The 24,615-nt window shown below is 38.8% G+C and overlaps 1 protein-coding gene across 1 annotated transcript in view; it reads left to right on the forward strand.

Annotated features, from left to right (window-relative positions):
• LOC128652871 (beta-1,4-galactosyltransferase 3) overlaps positions 1–11,433 on the forward strand; it is a 290,331-nt gene extending 278,898 nt beyond the window's left edge. The window contains exon 7 of the mRNA XM_053705848.1: positions 10,583–11,433. Within this exon, the coding sequence (XP_053561823.1) occupies positions 10,583–10,739 (157 nt within the window). The 3' untranslated portion in view covers positions 10,740–11,433. The remainder of the gene's footprint in view (positions 1–10,582) is intronic.
• The last annotated feature ends 13,182 nt before the right edge of the window (positions 11,434–24,615 follow it).

Raw genomic sequence — 24,615 nt, forward strand, 5'->3', positions numbered from 1 at the left:
CAAATCCTTAAATTTAAAGGTATGGAGATTGAACGCTTGATTCTTGGTCAAAGAGGTTTCTCTGACTCTGTGATTAATACTATGTTACAGGCTTGTAAATCTGTATCCAGAGAGATATATTATAGAGTCTGGAAGACTTATATTTCTTGGTGTCTTTCTCATCATTTTTCTTGGCATTCGTTTAGAATTCCGAGAATTTTACAGTTTCTTCAGGATGGTTTAGATAAAGGTTTATCCGCAAGTTCTTTGAAAGGACAAATCTCTGCTCTTTCTGTTCTTTTTCACAGAAAGATTGCTAATCTTCCTGATATTCATTGTTTTGTACAAGCTTTGGTTCGTATAAAACCTGTCATTAAGTCAATTTCTCCTCCTTGGAGTTTGAATTTGGTTCTGGGGGCTCTTCAAGCTCCTCCGTTTGAACCTATGCATACATTGGACATTAAATTACTTACTTGGAAAGTTTTGTTCCTTTTGGCAATCTCTTCTGCCAGAAGAGTTTCTGAATTATCTGCTCTTTCTTGTGAGTCTCCTTTTCTGATTTTTCATCAGGATAAGGCAGTGTTGCGAACTTCTTTTGAATTTTTACCTAAAGTTGTGAATTCTAACAACATTAGTAGAGAAATTGTGGTTCCTTCATTATGTCCTAATCCTAAGAATTCTAAGGAGAAATCATTGCATTCTTTGGATGTTGTTAGAGCTTTGAAATATTATGTTGAAGCTACTAAGTCTTTCCGAAAGACTTCTAGTTTATTTGTTATCTTTTCCGGTTCTTGAAAAGGCCAGAAAGCTTCTGCCATTTCTTTGGCATCTTGGTTGAAATCTTTAATTCATTTTGCCTATGTTGAGTCGGGTAAAACTCCGCCTCAAAGGATTACAGCTCATTCTACTAGGTCAGTTTCTACTTCCTGGGCGTTTAGGAATGAAGCTTCGATTGATCAGATTTGCAAAGCAGCAACTTGGTCCTCTTTGCATACTTTTACTAAATTCTACCATTTTGATGTATTTTCTTCTTCTGAAGCAGTTTTTGGTAGAAAAGTACTTCAGGCAGCGGTTTCAGTTTGAATCTTCTGCTTATGTTTTTCATTAAACTTTATTTTGGGTGTGGATTATTTTCAGCAGGAATTGGCTGTCTTTATTTTATCCCTCCCTCTCTAGTGACTCTTGCGTGGAAAGATCCACATCTTGGGTAATCATTATCCCATACGTCACTAGCTCATGGACTCTTGCTAATTACATGAAAGAAAACATAATTTATGTAAGAACTTACCTGATAAATTCATTTCTTTCATATTAGCAAGAGTCCCATGAGGCCCGCCCTTTTTTTGGGGTGGTTATGATTTTTGTAATAAGCACAATTATTCCAATTCCATATTTTATATGCTTTCACACTTTTTTATCACCCCACTTCTTGGCTATTCGTTAAACTGAATTGTGGGTGTGGTGAGGGGTGTGTATTTATAGGCATTTTGAGGTTTGGGAAACTTTGCCCCTCCCTGGTAGGAATGTATATCCCCCTACGTCACTAGCTCATGGACTCTTGCTAATATGAAAGAAATGAATTTATCAGGTAAGTTCTTACATAAATTATGTTATATCTAAAAAGACTAAGATGTTTAGTACAACTGAGCCATCCACCTCTGAGGGGTCCCCTGTCCTCGTGAGGCTACGTTCCCTGCAATCCTCTCCAATTACACATGCAGCTCCCCATTGCATGACTAATCCTCCTTTCAGGAGGGGCCCTCGTACCGCCAGACTTTTTTGACAGTTGCAAAACTACAGGTGTCTGCAGGCCATTTGTGCTTTACCTCGCCCTGCTAAGCGCAACGCGAAAGGGTAAATACTGCTATCCTTCCCAGGGGTTATCTACCAACTTGCTGGATTTATCTGACACTAGATTATCCGCTGATGAAGACGCCTCTGATACTTCAGAGGGAGGCTCTTTCTGGTTCGGAATCGGCTGCCTCTAAGCATCCAGCTGCAGAGGAACCTGCCTTTGGATTTAAGATAGAGCACTTACGCTTTCTGTTAAAAGAGGGTGTTGGCTATATTAGAGGTTCCCAGAACCAAAGTTACCAGAGGAACCTTCTATTCCTAAACTTGATAAGGTTTATGCGGACAGGGTGGTGCCACAAACTTTTCCCGGTTCCCATTAAGATGGCAAATATTATTAAGAATAAATGGGAAAGACTCTGATCCTCCTTTTCCCCTTCTTCTTTTAAGAAATTGTTCCCCATTCCTGACTCCCAATTAAAGTTGTGGGGGTCTGTCCCTAAGGTGGATGAAGCTATCTCCACACTTTGCTAAGCGCACCACCTATCCCGCCTTGAGGATAGTTCATCATTTAAGGAGCCCATGGATAAGAAGTTAGAAACCTGTTGAGAAAGATGTTTCAGCACACATGGTTTTTATTTTTCTTTCATGTAATTGGCAAGAGTCCATGAAGCTAGTGACGTATGGGATATACAATCCTACCAGGAGGGGCAAAGTTTTCCCAAACCTCAAAATGCCTATAAATACACCCCCTCACCACACCCACAATTCAGTTTTTACAAACTTTGCCTCCTATGGAGGTGGTGAAGTAAGTTTGTGCTAAGATTTCTACGTTGACATGCGCTTCTCAGCATTTTGAAGCCTGATACCTCTCAGAGTACAGCGAATGTCAGAGGGATGTGAAGGGGAATATCACCTATTGAATGCAATGGTCTTCCTAACGGGGATCCTATTTCATAGGTTCTCTGTTATCTGTAGTAGAGATTCATCTCCTACCTCCCTTTTCAGATCGACGATATACTCTCATATACCATTACCTCTACTAATAACTTGTTTCAGTACTGGTTTGGCTATCTGCTATATGTGGATGGGTGTCTTTTCGGTAAGTATGTTTTTTATTACATAAGACACCCCAGCTATGGTTTGGCACTTTATGTATTTTTATATAAAGTTCTAAATAAATGTATTGTACTTATATTTGCCATGAGGTCAGGTTCATGTATTTCCTTGTGCAGACTGTCAGTTTCATATTTGGGGGAAAATAAATATTTTAAGAAATATTTTTTTCTTACCTGGGGTTTAGTCTTTTTTTCAGATTGACTATATTTTTCTTGCAAATTTGCGGGCAGTACTAGGCCCGCGGTGTGCGCCGAATGCTAGACTTTATTGCGTCATTCTTTGCGCGAGACTTTTTTGGCGTGAAAGTACGTCCGTTTGACGCTAGTTTGTCATTTCCAGCGTCGTAGTTGACGCCGAGATTCCTTTACACAGGGTTGCGTCCGCTAGTGACCCAAGTGTGTCATTTCCGGATGTTGATGCGCCAAAAATATTTCAGTCACGTTGTGCGTCATACTTGGCGCCAAATTTTTCATTATTTTATTACCCCTATTGCTATTTGCCCTCCTTGCCTTTTTCTATGTCAGAGAGCTATGCCTATTTGCATTTTTTTCCCATTCTCGAAACTGTCATATCAAGGAAATTGATCATTTTGCTTTGTATGTTGTTTTTTCTTTTACATTTTGCAAGATGTCACATTCTGATCCTTTCTCAGAAGTATCTGTTGGAACTTTGCTGCCTGACATCGGTTTCTACCAAAGCTATAGTGCATTTGTTGTAAGATTGTGGAAATATATTCTCGAATGTAATTTGTAATTGTTGTAATGATAACGTTTACATGCAGACAATATATCCATCAGTAATAGTACATTGCCCGGTTGCAGTTCCTTCAACTTCTAATGTACATGATATACCTATGAATTTTAAAAGAATTTGTTACTGATTCTATTCAGAAGGGCTTTGTCTGCATTTCCGCCTTCTAATAAAGTAAAAGGTCTTTAAAAACTTCTCATAAAGTTGATGAATTTTCAAACCGACAATATACTGAATTATCCTCCTCTGATGAGGATCTATCTGATTCAGAAGATCCCTTCCTCAGATATTGACACTGACAAATCTACTTATTTATTAAAATGGAGTATAATCGTTCTTTGTTAAGAAGTGTTAATCTACTTTGGATATTGAGGAAGCCAGTCTCTTCGCGACGTTAAAGACTAGTAAACATTTAAATGCTGTTTTTAAACCTCCTGTGGTTACTCGAGAGTTTTTTTCCTATTCCTGATGCTATTTTGATATGAATTTTCTCTCAGGAATGGATTAAGCCAGGTACTCCATTTTATTCCTCTTCAAGTGTTAAAAAATTGTATCCATTTACCAGAAATTTCTATAGAGTTTTGGGGAAAAGATCCCCAGGTTGATGGGCTATTTCTACTCTTGCTAACGTACTACTATTCCTATGGAAGATAGTACTTATTTTAAAGATCCTTTAGATAGGAAGCTTGGATCTTATCTAAGGGAAACATGTCCACGATATTTTACCAGTAATCCCCTACAATCAACACCTTGGATATCCATTTATACCTTCACTATTATGTTATTAGTATTCACATACAAGAACATTCACTTTCATTGCACCATATGTATTATTAGTCAGAATAGCACAACCTATCAATATATAGAAATAATATATATAATTCACATAAGCAATATGATACTATCTCCTATAATTAACACCATGGGTATCACATAGCCATTTATACCTTCACTATTGTGTCATTAGTATGCATATATAAGAACATTCATTTCCATTGGACAATATTTATTTAGAAATATGATATACAATCTATAAGTTAATACTATTACGTAAGCAATATGATATGACCTACCCATCCATTTTAGTTATAGTAAATCAATTTTCATTATTGTGCAGGTAAATTATATTTTAATGGCGTTATTTAGTAATATCATACAATCTAGGGATCCCATATATATCGTATGAGAGATATCATCTAAGTTTAAAGCTTTTTTCCTTTGTGCATATGATTGCGTATTATGTGTAAATCAAAAGAATGTTGTTACTATTGAGGTCCGTTGGACATTATTTAAATATAACATGTTTTTATATATCAATGTATTATTTACAATACGATCTGTATTTTTGTCAGTTCCACAACCCTTGCAATAGGCAATCCTTTAACCTAATCAATACACATCTGCAATGTGGATGTGTAATGTTTATTCATTTTCTATTGGCTAGCATAGCCTTTTTAAGACAGCAAGGTAGTTCACAAATTTATGTAGCCTGATGAAACGGCTTGTAGCCGAGAAACGCGTAGCGAAGCATTTTAAAGTTTTTAATAAAAGATATATTATTGTTCTACCTTGTTTGGACACTCTATCTATTACCTAAAGCCTCCATTATAGCAAACCAGTAGTTTTGCATCTTTACTTCTATTGGTACTATAAGAGCTTTAGAGTATTTTTATTTTCCTGGAGTAGCGTTGTATCAAAGTCTGGCAGCTAGCCCTGAAATTGATTCTGCACCTGTAAAGAAGCTGTTACATCTGGAGGAGAGTCAGCCAAACGGCTCAAAAGTTTCGGTCTGCTTGATATTGCACTGACTGTGCACACACGTTTGTGAGTATAAATCCCCAGCTAACTGTTGTTTGTCCGACATGGTCGGGGTAATCTGCACCAAGGGTGTTCTGTCTTTTTACCTTACACAGGGGCATGACCATTGTTAGGAGCAGACGGGAGAGAAAGAGTCCAGCCGAGAGGCTCTGAAGCTTTGGCTTGTGTATTATTGCACTAGAGGTTGCAAATACCCTTGTGAGTACATTGTTATCACCACAGTGGAAGATCTTGAATTGTGTTAGGTTTATCTGCAACCAGAGCACCTTTTCTTTGTCTTTTCAGGACGAGGGTTATTATCTAAGGAAAGCCTATTTATATTCAGGTCATCTTCTCAGGCCTGCAATTTCTTTGGCTGATGTTGCGGCTGCGTCAACTTTTTGGTTGGAGAATTTAGCGCAACAAGAATTGGATCCTGACATGTCTAGCATTGTTCACTTACTGCAACATGCTAATCATTTTATTTGTGATGCCATTTTTGATATTCTCAAAATTGATGTTAGATCCATGTCTTTAGCCATTTTAGCTAGAAGAGCTTTGTGGCTTAAATCTTGGAATGCTGATATGACATCTAAGTCTAGATTACTATCTCTTTCTTTCCAAGCTAATAATTTATTTGGTTCTCAATTGGATTCTATTATTTCAAGTGTTACTGGGGGAAAGGGAGTTTTTTCTGCCTCAGGATTAAAAAAACCTAAGGGTAAATCTAAGGCTTCTAAACTTTTTTGTTCCTTTCGTCAAATAAGGAACAAAAATCTAATCCTTCCCCCAAGGAATCTGTTTCCAGTTGGAAGCCTTCCTCAAATTGGAATAAATCCAAGCCTTTTAAAAACCAAAGTCAACCCCTAAGTCCCGCATGAAGGTGCGGCCCTCATTCCAGATCAGCTGGTAGGGGGTAGGTTAAGGTTTTTCAAGGATATTTGGATAAATTATGTCAATATCTATGGATTCATAGCATTGTCTCTCAAGGGTATCGAATAGGATTCAGAGTAAGACCTCCTGTGAGAAGATTTTTTCTCTCACGCATACCAGCAAATTCAGTAAAAGCTCAGGCTTTCCTGAAGTGTGTTTCAGACCTGGAGTCTTCAGGGGTAATCATGCCAGTTCCTTTTCAGGAACAAGGTCTGGGGTTTTATTCAAATCTATTCATTGTCCCCAAAGAAGGAAAAATTCATTCCTCACTGGATCTGAAAATTTTGAATCGTTATGTAAGAGTACCAACTTTCAAGATGGTAACTATAAGGGACTATTCTGCCTTTTGTTCAGAAAGGACGTATATGTCTCACAATAGACTTGCAGGATGCATACCTTCATATTCCAATTCATCCAGAACATTATCAGTTCTTGAGATTCTCTTTTCTAGAAAAGCATTACCAATTTGTTGCTCTTCCATTTGGCCTAGCAACAGCTCCAAGAATCTTTTCAAAGGTTCTAGGTGCCCTACTCTCTGTAATCAGAGAGCAGGGTATTGCGGTGTTTCCTTATTAGGACAATATCTTGGTACTAGCTCAGTCTTTATGTTCTGCAGAATCTCACATGAATCAACTAGTGTTGTTTCTCAAAAACATGGATTAAGGATCAATTTATCAAAAAGTTTCTAGATTCCTCAGACAAGGGTCACCTTTTTAGGTTCCAGATAGATTCAGTGTCCATGACTCTGTCTCTAACAGACAAGAGACGTTTTGAAAATTGATTGCAGCCTGTCGGCACCTTCAGTCTCAGTCATTCCCTTCAGTGGCTATGTGCATGGAAGTTTTAGGCCTCATGACTGCACATCGGACACAATTCCTTTTGCTCGTTTTCACATGAGGCCTCTCCAGCTTTGTATGTTGAATCAATGGTGCAGGGATTATACAAAGATATCACAACTAATATCCTTAAATCCCAATGTTCGACACTCTCTGAAGTGGTGGTTAAATCACCAACGTTTAGTTCAAGGGGCTTCCTTTGTTCGGCCAACCTGGACTGTGATCACTACATATGCAAGTCTTTCAGGTTGGGGAGCTGTTTGGGGATCTCTGACAGCATAAGGGGTTTGGAAATCTCAAGAGGTACCCACCATGGAGGAGATGACGATATCCCCACCAGGTCTGCAAACTACATCCTTCAACACCATGATGGAGCAATTAGAATAGTCTTAGAATAATCTTAAGGTTCACCTTTCTGGACCAACACTTCCAGTTTGTGGCTCTCCCATTTGGTCTGGCTAATGCCCCAAGAGTCCTTTACGAAGGTTCTAGGGTTCTCTACTCATTGTGGCGAGATCCAGAGGTATTGCAATAGCTCCATACTTGGACGACATCCTTGTCCATGGTCCGTCCTGCCGGCTGGCAGAAGACCATTCAAGAGCTTGCAGACGTCTTCTTCAATCTCATGGATGGAGGATAAACTAGGAAAGAGTTATCTGGTTCCCAGTACAGTACTATTCCAACTGTCTTGCCCTCCCAGATCTCCTTAAGACATCTGTGGCCAGGTGCTATGGAGGAAATTGGCCTCATGGTGTCCAGCATAGATGTCGTACCATTTGCCAGGTTCATCTCAGACCTCTTTCAGTTGTGCATGCTGAGGCAATGGGAATGGAGATCACTCAGATCTATCCCCAACAGATTTCTCTGGAAAACTGGTAGAGAGAATCGCCTCTCTCTGGTTGGCTCTGTCCAGATTGCCTGTCCCAGGGGACATCCTTCTTGAGACCATCCTGGGAGATTGTAACTACAGACGCAAGTCTATCAGGATGGGGAGCTGTTTTGGGATGCCAAGAAGGCACAAGGTTGCTGGACTCGAGAGGAATCTCTGCTCCTGATCAAACATTTTGGAACTTTGAGCGATCTTCAACGCCTCTGAAGGCTTGGCCTCTTCTGGGTTCGTCCCAGTTTATCAGATTCCAATCAGACTTACATCGGTGGGTTTACATCAACCTTCAGGAGAGAACGAGATGCTCCCTAGCCATGAGGTATCTCAGATTCTGGAATGGGCAGAGGCCCGCAGCTGCTCGCTGTCAGCGATCCACATTCCAGGTGTGGACAACTGGGAAGCTGACTTTCTCAGCAGATAATCGTTTCATCCAGGGGAATGGTCTCTCCATCCCGAGGTGTTTGCGGAGATTTGCAACAGATGGGGGATGCCGGAGATAGATCTCATGGCGTTCCAGACTCGATGCAAAGCTACCCAGATAGGGTTGAGGTCAGGGATACTCAGGTAGAAATGATAGATGCCTTAGCAGTGCCCTGGGGATTCAACCTAGTTTACATTTTTCCACCATTACCACTTCTTCCTCGGGTAGTGGCCCGCATCAAGCAGGAGCAAGCTTCGGACTATTCTAATTGCTCCATCATGGTGTTGAAGGATGTGGTTTGCAGACCTAGTGGGGATGTCGTCATGTCCTCCATGGAGGGTACCTTGTCGCAGGGATCTGCTGGAACAGGGTCCTTTTGTTCATCAAAATCTGAATTATCTGAGGCTGACTGCGTGGTGATTGAACACCTAGTCCTAGCAAGAGAGGTTTTTCTGAGAGAGTGATTGATACTCTCATTCAAGCTAGAAAGCCAGTCACCCATCACATCTATCATAAGGTGTGGAGGACCTACTTATTCTGGTGTGAAGAACTTGGATTCCCCTGTCATAAGGTCAAGGTATACAGGGTTCGTTCCTTTCTCCAGGACGGATTGGAGAAGGGACTTGCCGCTAGTTCCTTGAAAGGACAGATTTTGATACTATCTGTGTTGTTACACAAGAGGCTAGCTGAGCTTCCTGATATTCAGTCTTTTGTTCAGGCTCTGTCCAGAATCAGACCTGTGTTTAGACATTCCGCTCCTCCTTGGAGTTTAAATTTGTTTCTTAAGGTTTTGCAGGGGGTTCTGTTTGAGCCCATGCATTCGGTGGATATTAAGTTACTGTCTTGGAAGGTTCTTTTTCTACTGGCTATTGCTTCGGCATGCAGAGTCTCTGAGATGGCGGCCTTGCAATGTGAGCCTACTTACCTAGTTTTTCATGCTGATAAGGCTGTTCTTCGCACTGGGTTGGGTCTCCTCCGTAAGGTGGTGTCTGATCGCAACATCAATCAGGAAATCAGGGTTTCTTCCTTGTGTCCTAATCCTCCTCCTTCGAAGGAACGATTACTTCATAATCTGGATGTGGTTCAAGCTTTGAAATTCTATCTTCAAGCTACAAAGGATTTTAGACAGGCTTCAGTATTGTTTGTTGTCTATTCTGGGAAGCGCACAGGGCAGAAGGCTTCTTCCACTTCCCTATCCTTTTGGTTGAGGAGCATTATCCGCTTAGCATATGAAACACCGGAACACAAGCCTCCTCAAAGGATTACGGCTCATTCAACTAGCGCTGTGGCTACTTCTTGGGCCTTCAAGAATAAGGCCTCTATGGAGCAGATTTGTAGGGCGGCTACCTGGTCCTCCTTACATAATTTTTCAAAGTTTTACAAATTTGACGTGTTTGAAGCAGCTTTTGTTAGAAAGGTTTTGCAGGCTGTGGTGTCCTCAGAATAGGGTCCGCCTCTCTTTTTACCCTCCAGTTTTTCATTCAGTGTCCTCTAGAGCTTAGGTATATGTTTTCCACAAGTAAAGAATGAAGCCATGGACTCTCCTCGTATTAAGATGGAAAACATAAACTCATGCATACCTGATAATTTAATTTCCATCTGTAGGAGGACAGTCCATGGTCCCCCGCCCGTTTTCAGTTGGGCGGCACCAAAAAATGTTTTTGTCCTTCTGGCCCCATTTATACCCTGATATTTCTCCTACCGTTGTTCCCTCTGCAGAATGACTGGGGGATGAGGGGAGTGGGGGTTCTGTATTCCCACAAGTAAAGAATGAAGCCGTGGACTCTCCTCATACAGATGGAAATTAAATTATCAGGAAAGCATAATTTTATGTTTTTCATTTAATAGCTCTGATTTGCTTTTAAATCTTTATGTGCCACCAGATTTAACAAATTAATTTTGTATACATTTGGTTTACTGAGATGGATAGCTGTGACATTAGTAATAACTAATACATTATGTAAGATTTTAAACAGTATTTGCAAATGTATTAAAGATCAAAATATATTCTAGTTTACAAGTTTTCTGATTCATTTTGTAATTTGTATTTTTTTTTTATGTTTTGTCCAGACATGACCTCTTGAGAAATACCAGGAAGACATGGAGAGAAGATGGGATGAATTCTCTAAATTTTAATCTGATTTCCCGAACCGAGACACCACTTTATACCAACATCACTGTTGATATTGGAGTTGCGTCTGTGCAGACCACTAAACCACACACGTGAAATCTATTTTAAGACACTAGAAACTGTATTTGTTGAACTTAAGAATTGAATTTCCGTCCATTCCCATATACAGTATTCCTACCTCGGACAAACTCAAATTATGTGCCTTTTTCTTTGGTCCTTGGAAGGTAGAATTGCCTCTGTCCAGGGAAAAAACAAGGTAAATGTTATCTAACCAGAGGATTATATGTGCACAAGTAATTGATGAAGGAAAGATTAGCTTGAAGCTTATTTGGATTGTACAGAATACAGTAAAAAAATGGAAAAAATCAATTCTTTAATTCATTAGTAATTTTGTTTACCGCACTGATGTATTTAGCAAACTATGTGTTATCTCTCAAAGGCCAATGAGTCAATTAATAGCAGATACAATGTCTTGCTCGGAGGTTGCAAGTCTGTATGTTTAACCTGTTTGTGAGAATGATATACATAGTTACTAAGGGACATAAGTGATAAATTAGAGCATCTGAATTTTCTATTCTAATTTTTTAAATGTGGATTTCTTCTTCTGAGTGTGGTGTTTGGAATTGAATTCTAGATGCTGGGCTGGTACAATAATCATCTTCCAGTGTACCAGGACATTAAATTAAGTGCCTAGTAATATTTTGTTCTGCAGTGCAGGACCAAGCTCATTTCCCAGTTTATATGGTGTTTGTTTTTGTTTTTAACTTATTAAATAAGAATGATCTTCCAACATCCAGTGTTCCTTCTATATACAAGTACCAGTCATCACACAGTACACACAACATCCAGTGTTCCTTCTATATACAAGTACCAGTCATCACACAGTACACACAACATCCAGTGTTCTTTCTATATACAATACCAAGTCATCACACAGTACACACAACATCCAGTGTTTCCTTCTATACTACAAGTACCCGTCATCACACAGTACACACAACATCCAGTGTTCCTTCTATATACAAGTACCAGTCATCACACAGTACACACAACATCCAGTGTTCCTTCTATATACAAGTACCAGTCATCACACAGTACACACAACATCCAGTGTTCCTTCTATATACAAGTACCAGTCATCACACAGTACACACAGCATCCAGTGTTCCTTCTATATACAAGTACCAGTCATCACACAGTACACACAACATCCAGTGTTCCTTCTATATACAAGTACAGTCATCACACAGCTACACACAACATCCAGTGTTCCTTCTATATACAAGTACCAGTCATCACACAGTACACACAACATCCAGTGTTCCTTCTATATACAAGTACCAGTCATCACACAGTACACACAACATCCAGTGTTCCTTCTATATACAAGTACCAGTCATCACACAGTACACACAACATCCAGTGTTCCTTCTATATACAAGTACCAGCTCATCACACAGTACACACAACATCCAGTGTTCCTTCATATATACAAGTACCAGTCATCACACAGTACACACAACATCCAGTGTTCCTTCTATTTACAAGTACAGTCATCACACAGTACACACAACATCCAGTGTTCCTACTATATACAAGTACCAGTCATCACACAGTACACACAACATCCAGTGTTCCTACTATATACAAGTACCCGTCATCACACAGTACACACAACATCCAGTGTTCCTTCTATATACAAGTACCAGTCATCACACAGTACACACAACATCCAGTGTTCCTTCTATATACAAGTACCAGTCATCACACAGTACAAGTAATATATTTGTTTCTTAAAAGGACTTTAAAGTAATTTTTCAGTGTTGCATCTAAAACAGGCAATTTTAAAATGTATTCTCTCTTTCTCTTTTTCTACATTTGTATGTTATGCTTCTGTGACATCCGCCAGTGAGAAACCTGTCACTAGTTTAAAATGTAATACAAATATTTGTAGCAAGTAGACGTAATTTACTGACCAATTAAAGTACCAGATGGCAGATTCTATTGCACTCCGTTAAAGAGCTGCCTATCAAATGACATCAATTAAATATCGACATTTGAAATAGTAAATTAATAATAACGCTGCTTCACTTTTCTTGCTAGAGTTTTGAATGTCACTATTTACATATGGACATTTAATCTTTTCTGGACCGCTTGACACACTTACCCCCTCTCGTCTTCTCATCGCTTCAGTGCTACCTTGGTCTCCTCCGTCCAACAAACAGAAAGGTGTAATATGGCACCACATAGCAGCGCTGCGAGTCACTGCACAGCCAACATTCACCACAAACCCAACACTTTTCTTTCACAATTCAGATACAGCATGCAGTTTTAAACAATTTTCCAATGTAATTTATCAAAGTTTCTTGGTATCCTTAGTTGAAAAGCAATAAGGTTAGTTCGGGAGTGCAGAAGAATGCATTAGCAAGAGCACTAGATAACGGCACATTTTCCTGTCATGTAGAGTTTCAGACCTGTATACGCTACCTATAAAGATCTCTATTCAAAAAAGAATAACAGAAGATAGAAGAAAAATTGATTTAATAGAAGTAAATCGGAAAAGTTTTAAAAATGAGATGCTGTGTCTGAATCATGAAAGAAAAAATGTGGTTTTTATGACCCTTCAACAATAATATTCTAAAAGTAAATCATTTGAGGTATGAGATCTAGATTCAGTCCAAGTGGAAGAAGAATACAATTTGTTTACTAGATTCGTACCACACTGTTAGTCTATTTACAAGTATAAAAGTGTTCTCAAAACATTTCTGTCGTTCATATGAAGGAACTTAGTTTAAACATGCTAAAATCATTATTTAATTATTATTTTTTTATTTGTTTTTCTTTGGAGTAAAAATGTGAAGAAAAAGGTTGTTTCAATTGAAGCTGAAACGAATATCTTAGAGTCAGTTCCTACTAATACTAATTGGTTGATGAGTATAATCAAATATTGTTTTCTTTATTAAAAGAACTAGACTGAACAGACTCGAGAAAAAGTGGATTCATTCTACAAAGCCAGTGGTTAGGCAAAAAAACATTTCATGTGCAATGACCAATCATAAGTGGTAACCTCCACCAATCAAAATTCAAGGATTTACAATCGCATGATTGTAATTAACCATAATGTGGATCACACTATTCCAGGCCAGTGTTGATTGTTTTGCTGAGTATTTAAACACATGAGCTGTTTAGCTAAAGTCTTTTACTTTTGTTGGCATTAATGACTAGTTTTTAAATATTTTTTCTTCGATTAAAATGTACCACAGTGCCTTAATTAGGATGAAATAGTGTGTGTGTGTATTACTATCTATCTATCGTGCAATATTTTGGGTTCCCCTTTATTCATTTATAGCACCAATTGTGACAAGTACAATATTATACAGAGCCGAGTGTGTCTAACATTTGTGTGCTAGAGCTACCTGGTTTAAGACTACATGTATTTTTAAATATGATCAAAATAAAAGTTTTATTATTTTATTTGGATATTCAGTGTGTGCTCTGAGCATTGTTCATGCTCGCTTATACATGTATTCTTAGTCATTTGTACTGAAATATAACATTGTTGAGGAGCAGTATCATAATGTTTGGTATATTTGAGGATTTTCTTTAATCTAGTAATTTAACAGACATCTGTATTCTGAAATCCATTCTCTGACTTTGTTCTTTTGGGCAATGAATTCTACCATTGTTTCTGTAGGTCATTCTAATTTAAATGGACGAGAAACTTGCTCTTAGCACTACAGGTCAGGGATTGCTGGTGGCCTAGTAGGTGGCACACTCGGGCTTCAGGAACCAGAACTAGGAACCTCACTGTAACTGAATAGGGAGAGGTTCTTCAAAGACCCCTCATTAGAAAGAGAATCAAATTGGAGCAATAAAAAAATAAATTTAAAAAAGGGCGGGATTTGTGTTGGAATGGGACATTATATAACAACCAAAGCTCACAGGGGCGCCACATGCCCTAGTACAGTCTTGACTTTCAAAATGATAAAGGAAATACAGTAGAGCACAGGATGCATAGAAAGAAGGCTGGATCGTCCAGCAGACTTCACCTCCGGTATTGGCATCAGTAGAACAGCAAACTAACCAGGTGTCAATAATAACAGAAAAAGTAGCAGCTAATTAAAAACTTGTGTTTATTAAAAACTATTTAAACTGCATCAATTGCACAGCGACGCGTTTCTCACCTCATGGCTGGTTCCTCGGGCTAGGGCAAAGTTAAAATCACTGCTACTTATATATACATAAATAATTAAAATGAATAACATACATCTGTGTGGCGTGCTAGTTTTAAAACCGGCCCAACAAATCTGATAGGGTCGTGCTTATAACAAATAAACCAACATCAAAAATCCATGTGTCATTAAAAGCAAACTAAATTCAGGCATATTCGATTTCATAAATTGTGACACCCAAAAAAAAAAGAAAAACAGTTCATGTTACGATGAACGGAAATCTAAATAACTCAATGTGCATGATGCAAAAGTATGTGTCTAGATGAAATGAAGTATAATACTAATCGTCAGTGTGGGAATCAGTGTAAAAAAATTATACAAAGTGTGTTTCGAAATAAAATACAGCGTAATGACGATCATAAGTGTTAAGAAAAGGGTAATGTCCAGCGGACACTAAAGGATATGATTTGACTAAGCACTTACTAGAATAAAAGAGTAACCTATAGCATTGAAGAAAACGGCTCTCCTGGTATCAAAAGTGTGACGATGGTAAAACTGGGATTCAGAAGTAACGTGTGATAGTGTCAGCCAATGTGAGTCCCGTGGCTTGATGACGTATGGCTAAAAGATTGTCCCCAATGATAACAGACTAATAAATAAATCTAAGTGTGGGTGGGTATTAAAAAGGGGGTGTGATAGATTTATCAAATTTTTTTTAATTTTATATCCTCTAAGTGTGTGTGGTATTCTGTACATATAGACTGTCGAATGATACCAATACAAACACACGGCCATGATGTGTCTTACCTAAAGTGGACCCTGAGATAGATATGTCCCTAAGTGTGGGTGTGGAATACATCATTATGATGTGTGATAAAAGAGATGTAATAAGTTAATGGAATTGCCCTATGCTGTGAGGAAGTCTGAGTGATGTGAGGATGAACTCAACTAAATGCGGTAAGGTGTATGAACGGTCAGCCATATCAGTGAAAAAGGGTAGTGTAAAAACAAAAATATATCTCACTGATCTAATGGGGGGGTGATTGATAATCAAGTGGTGTACGGTGAGATATGTACTGCTAAGAAGAATTAGTGCAGATAACCTGTCTCGAATGAATATGAGAGAAAAAAACCTTGAAGAATTTTAAAAACAATGTTTAATAACCAGGAATCCATACTAACAAAAATATACATGAAAGAATAAAGAATCAAATAAAATCATCGTGTCAAATAACTAATCAAAAGCTGCAAGGTCCACACATTCATTTAGGCTCCCAGGTTGCAGGGAGTGCAATTTGTGAATCCAATATACTCCAGTACTCCTTACGAGCCTCCTAAGAGAACTGGGTGATGAACTCTGGGAATCTGTTTGATAGGGATGATGGTATAGGATTTGGAGTAACCTCTTGTGTGTGTGGGTAAATGTTTGTAGACACTGTGTTTAGGGAATTTGTTTTGCAATGTTTCAATGGTGTTTCCCCTATCGTCTTGTTGATCTTGCGACTAGTGCATCCAACATATTGCAATTCCACAAACACATTTAATTAAATATATAACAAGTGGATGTAATCAATAAACCTGTATGTCCTAAAGACCCTATTAAAGTTTATTTTCTTGTAGACATAGATGTGTGCATTAGGCAGTTACGTTCACTGCCGAATGCGGAAGTAGGAGGCTATTTGTGGTATTCGGCTCTTCTCGAGTTGAAAATCCTCTTGTGCAAGTGAAACATAGATCTCAATTTGCACATATTAGTGTTTTTCACTTGTGGATATTCGCTCATAAAAGAGCTGAATACCGAAATAGCCTCTACTTCCACATTCGGCAGTGAACGAAACTGCCAAATGCACTCATCTAGTGGACAAGCCCCTCTCTAAAAAAAAAAATATGAATTTTGTCTGTATAGCCAGGTAATCACTGTGGTAACAGGGAACACTCTGCAAGAAAATAGTTTTGCTGCAGCTATCTCACATGACCATGATCTAATAAACATAATAATGGCATTTGTAAATCTGCTGAGCTTGCTGAAAAAAACATTATATAATTTGTGCGCTCACTCACTGAAATTTGGCTTAAAATAGGGTTTAAATATAGGTAGCAACAAAGCTCAAAATTGGTTTAGCACTGGGATGAAAAAGGTTTATCAGAGAGCGAAAGGGTGACTTTGGCTTTACTGTCTCTTTAAGCCTTAGATTCCATTTTCTTTTCCTACTTGTTGAAATTCATTAGTAATTTAAACAAATTTTCCTGTCCGACAGGAAGATTAGTGATTGCATGCTGTTAGCATCTTAGATAAACACCATTAGGTAATCTAGATAGAAGCAATATCTTCTATACCAAATGGACACATCATCAAAATATTATTATTGTTTTATATATAAGGTCAACTACACCGTATCATTTTCAGGTGTATTAAGGAAGTTCAGAGGGGACAGGTATTACAGTGTAGAACTCATCTAAAAAAAGCTGAAACTGGACATCAGTGTACCAGTTTAACTGTTTATTGAAAACAAAAATATTTGAACTATTTTAAAAAAAACAAAAAAAACAGGAAAAAAATGTGCTGAATATATCCGGGACATCAGACCGTTCTCATTAGCATTAATAATATACCCTTATACATAATGGCGTTAATAAACTAATCAGCAATTTTTTAATTTTTTTTTGTGGTTTGTCTTAATCTCCTTGTGTGCATATCTTTAATGACATTAAACCAAAACAATAGAATTAAAAAATGATGATTTTGCTGCAACCAATTATGTTTGTCCCATGGTCCCTAAAGAGGTGGAATTCCGTATCCTAAGTATGCAGCAAATTACCTGGACTAGCTGCTTACTGCACAGCTATTGCTTAGAGCAGTGCACAAATTCATTTAAAGGGACTGCAAACCACAACATTTTCTTTCATGCTTTGGATAGAACATACACTTTTAAACAACTTTCTAATTTATTTCCATTATCAAATTTGCTCCATTCTCTAGTTATCCTTTGCTGAAGGAACAGCATTGCACTACAGGCAGCTAGCTGAATGCCTCTAGTTAGCCAAGTACAAGGGACAAATTGTGCTGTAAACCAATCAGCAGGCTAGCTCCCACTAGTGTAGGATAGGGTGTGTATTCTTTTCAACATGGATACTAAGGAAACGAAGCACATTTGAATAATAGAGTGAATTAAAAGTGTCTTAAAATGACCTGCTCTATCTGAATACTGCAAGTTTAATGTTGACTTTCCTATCCCTTTTAAGTTTGTCCAATTTGCTCACAATCAAGAGCGAAAGACAAATTGCAACTCATTAATAAAGTCCGCAGCTTTGAATGCTTTTTAAAATATTAAAGGGTCATAAACCTCTTTTTTTAAATTGGGCTTCGTCTCACACTTCCCTATAGAGGACAAAAAGATGAATCTGTAACATGCTGCATATTGCCTGAACCAGCTGATTTCATTTGAAGGTTACAGAGTTTGCTTTTTTGCGTTGTGGTACAAACACAATCTTATATAGAAGCAAGAAGCATTTAGTGCAACTTTAGTTTTGTATGAAGATACCTTGCAGTTTAGTACGTACTTGCTGAGTATGTTACGTGGCACATAGAAAAAATAACTTCACCTTTCTACCTCTAAAATAATCCTATTTTATTTTTATTTTTTACATTTTCACAAAGCAAATGGCCTGTTTTCTATGTATTCAAATTTGTTCCAGCTGTATGTCTCTTTAACAGTAATCAGTCTTTTAAAGGGACAGTCAACACCAAAATTGTTATTGTTTAAAAAGATAGATAATGCCTTTACTACCCATTCCACAGCTTTGCACAACCAACATTGTTATAATTTAAATACTTTATAACACTTAAACCTCTAAATTTTCTGCCTGTTTCTAAGCCACTACAGACAGCCTCTTTATCTCATGCTTTTTATTTGCTTTTCACAACAGGGAGACTGCTAGTTCATGTGGGACATATAGATAACATTGTGCTCATGGCACGTGGAGTTATTTAAGAGTCAGCACAGCACAGTACACTAATTGGCTAATATCCAAGTTAAATAGATAATAAATAAAAAGTCATGTGATCAGGGGGCTGTCAGAAGATGCTTGGATGCAAGGTATTTATCAGTCAGCACTGATTGGCTAAAATGCAAGTCTGTCAAAAGAATTGAAATAAGGGGCAGTCTGCAGAGGCTTAGATACAAATAATCACAGAGTTAAAAAGTATATTAATATAACTGTGTTGGTTATCAAAACTGGGGAATGGGTAATAATGAGATTATCTGTCTTTTAAAACAATTAACAGTTCTGGTGTAGACTTGTCCCTTTAAGAGCATTTTATGAATCCCAATGAAGTGTTGTGCAAATTATATAATATTATAAGGTGTGTGTGTTGATTATGTGTGTTATATTGTACGTATTTGCAGAATCCAATATAAGTTAGTTGTAACTAAAAGTGATTATGGTACATTTTACTGTATTATTGTTTGTAACAATTGTGAGAATTGTTGGATTTTTTGTGATATAAATAAATAAAAAAATATTTTTTACTTTTTGGAATAGTTCATTAGATTTCCTGCAGCATGGCACTGTCAAAATTACAGACACGTCTTAACGGTACCATAATATTATAATTTTTTTATGGAAACAACTTTGTTTCTACAAGGACTAGAGGCGCCCAGTGACTTCAAAAAAGAAGATAGTCCCAAAGATTCAAAGGAGTCCAGTCGCAGCTCCTCTCTAATTGGTATAGGAGTTAATTATCATTCATCTGAAAAAACATGCGAGAGAAAGCGTGCTCCAATGGTGCATTAACTGGGCAATAATCAGATATAGCAAACAAACGTAATCACACTCCCAAGTATAAAGCAAATTTAGTGCAGATCTCAAGGTCTAGGTAAATTAGCAGCCTCCCAGCAAGCTGTCCTCTTGGTATTACTGGCCTCTTATCTGTAATAAAGTCAAACACAAGGGAAACCACACGCCAATGCTGCATGAACGTCTTTACAGACAATCAATATGGAAAGCAAATGAACTTACAATGTAAGTGCACTTAAACAGTTCTAATCTTGCAGTCTCGGAAGGATGGCAGCCTCCCGGCTAGCTGTTTTCTCTGTTGATCATGGAAAGAGGATGGAAAGAATATGCATTCAAAGTAAGTTGGTGTTAAAATACATCTTCCAAGGAGTCTTTTATTAAAAGAATAACAAGATAAAACACAGCAACGCATTTCTCAACATAAAAGTATTTTCATCAGGCTGATCTATCTTTTACAAATAACCAAATCACTATTTAAACAAAAATGAGTGCAATATTGATTACAAATGTGGCTCAACCAATCCCCATAAATTATTTTCACGTAAAATGGCAGCTCCCATTGAACTACACAGCCTCATAGCCAATCTGCTGTTTGAACCTCACTTTCTGTCAAAAACTAAGTAGCCAATAAAAGAACTAGCAACTCATTACTCTTTCACTAAAGATGGCAGCCCCATTTAACTACAGGGCCTCATAGCAAATGGGATGTTCTATCTATCTAAAGATGGAAGGCTCCATTGGACTACAAAGCCTCATAGCAAATAAAATGTTCAAACCTCACTTTCATTTCCTACTAAAAATGGGCAACCAATAAAAGAACTAATAGAAGTCTCCTTGATATCTACATCATAATAAACTGCTATATTTTGGACAGAATAGCTCACTCCCCTAGTTGCCTATAAGAAACAACCCTCAAGCACCACCCCTTCCTCTTCCTAGTTCTGTCCAGCCACTTGATTCTTTAAGAATGCCCCTGTTTGGTAGTAATTGATGGTGCCAAGGGATTTTGCCGGTTATTCTTTTATATTAATTTATGCACCCAATATGTCTTTGGTTCCAGCCACTGGTTTGGTTTGTGGCGGTAAGCTATTCCATCCGTAGTTGCTGTGTAGGGGGCTGCCATGTACTGTGATCTCATGTGTGTGGACCATGACCCTATTAATTACTAACCAATACTTTTCTTTCATAAGGTGGCAAGACCATGAGTCATTACTCATGTGATTTAACTCCTGGCCACTAGGAGGAGGCAAAGATTCCCAAAGTTCTAAAATCACTTAATCCCTCCCACCTATCTGGTATTCTAGTCTTTTCTTTGCCTTCATAGGAGGTGGTGAATAATTTCCAGTGCTCCAGATTTTGCATTGAAAGGGATCCTCAGACCCATTTGAGGCACATTTTCCCCACAGAGAGCTGCTATTGAGAGACTGAAGGGGGATTGGATTATTGAATAGTGACATAATCACTCTCAGTGAGTTAGTCACAAGCCTGCCACAGGTGTCGCAGGGAAGGGTCACCAAGGCTTCTCCTGTTCGGTTGTTGATATACCCCTTACATAGATCCTCTGCTGTGACGTACACAGCACTAGATGAACTCTCTACTGGATGCAATCTAGTTTGGCAATGTGAGGGGGATTCTCTGTGTGTATTTTGGACCAGACTATGAGTGGAGCGCTAACAGTTACATGCGAGTGTTTCCTGCGCGTTGGGTTTTTTACTCGTATTACAAGTTGAAAGTAAACCCGATCGCTTAAGCGCAATTCAAGTTAATGCGGTTAACGGGTTAGCGTGTCCTCAGAGCTCTGGTTAAATGTTTAACAAAACAAAAAAGTATCACAAAAGACATTAAATATACATTACAAAGTATGCTTACACTCATAACACCATCTAATAAAAAGTATTCAAAAAAATATTGCACAAAAAAGTTATAAGGGCTCAAAGATATGAGGTCTTAGAGACCAAGAGGGTCTTTTTATATATGTGTACATATGTATTTATAGGTGTATATATGTATTTACGGTATACAACATATAAGAAATTTAGGGACATATCAAATATGAGATTGAAATAGATGGGAGTAGAGGGAACTCCGGACCCAGCTGGAACCTTTTACAATGCAGGGGAACCGCTCCATGTTTGCTGAATTACAGATATGAATGTAATAAATAAACTGATTATTATATAAATGACTAAACTTTAGTAAGAGGACCCTATAACAATACAGCTTAACATAAATTGACAGTTAGACAAATATCCATTCAATATGGAGAGATTCCCAGCGTTGCCAAAACATGTATAAATGCACATGAATGCTATTTAATGCATTGGTAAGCATCCCATCCCTTACTAAGAGGGTCTATGAGTTGCATGTATACATGTCCCCAACTTACAGTGGGTTAGGTAGACCCTGTCTGCGTACTGGAATAAAGCAATCAGTTTCCAAAATAACTAGATTTAGGTTTTGAGCCCTTAATCCTAAAAAGTGTATATAGGTGGTGTAGACAAGGTGGACTGGACGGGGGAGAGAGTGAGGCCTCACCAAAAATTGATGAGGTCATACTCTGAGCTAAGGCCTTCTGGAACTCTTGTTCTGAGCTTAAAAATCCAGAATGCCTCCCTCTCCCCCAACCTGCGGACCCTGTCGACACCTCCCTTGCATGGGGCCACCCTCTCAATGATGGTCCATGTAAAGGAGCTAGTGTCTTTCTGGTGTATACCCGCAAAGTGTTGTATCAATGCAGTTGTGAGTACACCTGCCTTTATATCACTCAGAGTACTCCTTATACGGGTTCTGGCCTCTCTGGTCGTAAGGCCTACGCACCTGGAGGGGAACATTTCCCTACAAGAAATGACATAAACCACATACGGTAGACCTACAGTTGAGGGCAGGAGTTTATCCTGAAACTCTGACTGTCATCAATGAGCTGAACTGGTCACCAGGGGCCAACTTTCCGCAAGCCACACATGTACGGTGGTGGCAGCGAAAAGTGCCCTTACAGCTCAGCCATGACGAGGTAGGTTGTCCTGTCCTCTTGATTTTAGTGGGCGCCACAATATTGCCTACTGTTCTATTCCTCTTATAGGAATACCTTAGGCCATCTGCAACTACTTCCTTGAATTTGTCATCTGCAGATAGCATACTGAAGTTATTCCTCACTATCTGGCAGATTTCCCTGTATTGTCTCGAGTACTCCGTCAAAAAGACAACCTTGTTGTCTTTTTTATCCAGAGTACTGGATTTAGATCTAAGAAGTCTGTCTCTAGGTATCCCTCTCACGGTATTCCTGGCTTTGGTAATAACAGAGCTCTTATAGCCCCTCTCTTTCAATCGCATGGCCAGTTCATTAGCTTGTTTCTCATATACCTCTGCATCACTGCAGTTCCTTTTTAGCCTAATGAACTGATCCTTTGCTACTCCTTTAAACACTCCTGGCGGATGACAGCTGTCCGCATGCAGCAGTGAGTTGCCAGAAATGGGTTTGCGATAGGTCTGAACTAATGAACTGATCCTGCCTACCTCTCAAAGTCACATCTAAAATATTGATAGTGTCACTTTGTATCTCATGGGTGAAATGAATTCCCAAAGAATCATCATCCAGACTTTCTATGAATGATTGTAATTCGGATTCACTGCCTCCCCATATAAAGAGGAGGTTGTCAATGAAGCGACCATGCCAAACTACTCCATCTTTGTGAGGATTCCCGTCCCCATAGACGTGGGACAGCTCCCACCAACCCATGAAGAGGTTGGCGTAGGAGGGGGCAAATTTCGCCCCCATAGCCGTCCCACGCCTCTGGAGAAAAAAAATCCCCCCCAAATTCAAAGTAGTTATGACTGAGAAGGAAGTTAGTAACTTCCACCACAAAGTTCACAAAGCCTGATTCTGGTCCATATTGTTTTTCCAAGAAGAACCGAATGGCCTGTAGCCCCTTCCTATGTGGAATGGAGGTGTACAGCGATTTCACGTCAGCTGTCAGCCACACATAATGTTTCTTCCAGACTACCCGTGAGAGAAGATTGAGTACATGCTTGGTGTCCGATAGGAAGCTCCACAGAGCACTCACCATCGGCTGCAAAACATGATCCAGCCACTCTGACAGTGCTCCAACATGAACTATTTGCGTATTAATTGTGTGTTGACATCTATTGATACTCCTTTGCTGTTCAAGGTTCTAATAGCTATGTAATCAAATACCCATTGGAGGATCTTTTGAGGGGTGTGTCCCGACTACCAATGGGAGGACTAGCTACTAGTTTTAAAGTTCACTTCACAATGTTTTAGTCAGGTAATGAGTAAGGCTGTAAGCTTGAAATGCGGTATACCTGTTAGTTTGTAGCATGTCCTAATTGATTTGATTTTTTCTCATCAGTATTTACCCCGGGGTGTTTATCCCCTCTCACGTTCTATTTGTTGTTTTGACAAACGTGTTTTTGTTTTTCACTCTAGGCGCCGAGGCGCTTTTACTTGTCAATAAATACTCTTTAGTGCAACGTACCGCTGCTTGTGCTCCTTTTTCCACTGCATATTTGTTCTCAATGGCCCTCAGTGTAGCACAGCAGCTAGGCATTGCACTTTAGCCCTGACCGCATCACACAGCCATCACCTGGGACGCCGACGGAAGGAGGAGTCATCCACCGCAGCCATTGGAGTTCACTCGGGACACCGCAGGAGCTGGATGTAAGCTGAATAAGACGCTTCTGATTACAGGAAGGAGAGCGGACACATTACCGCAAGAGACTGTTGTCTATGTTCCAGCAGTGGACAAGGTATGAGTTATGAACTTATGGTCAATATTGCTATATTAGTTATCTAAGTTACTTCACAGACTGACTCTAATATATGTGCATTAGCGGTGGAATACAAACCTCACCGGTCCTAGTTTGGGGTGGGGAAACCCCTAAGGACCCGGACATTTCTATTTGTCAGCATTCACTCAAATATTGAATAATTTTGAATTGGGAGCTAGCTGGTCGACACACTGCTTTCAAATTGGTTGACATACTTA

The sequence above is a fragment of the Bombina bombina genome, chromosome 3 (genome assembly GCF_027579735.1).
Source record: "Bombina bombina isolate aBomBom1 chromosome 3, aBomBom1.pri, whole genome shotgun sequence".
Taxonomy (NCBI): Eukaryota; Metazoa; Chordata; class Amphibia; order Anura; family Bombinatoridae; genus Bombina; species Bombina bombina.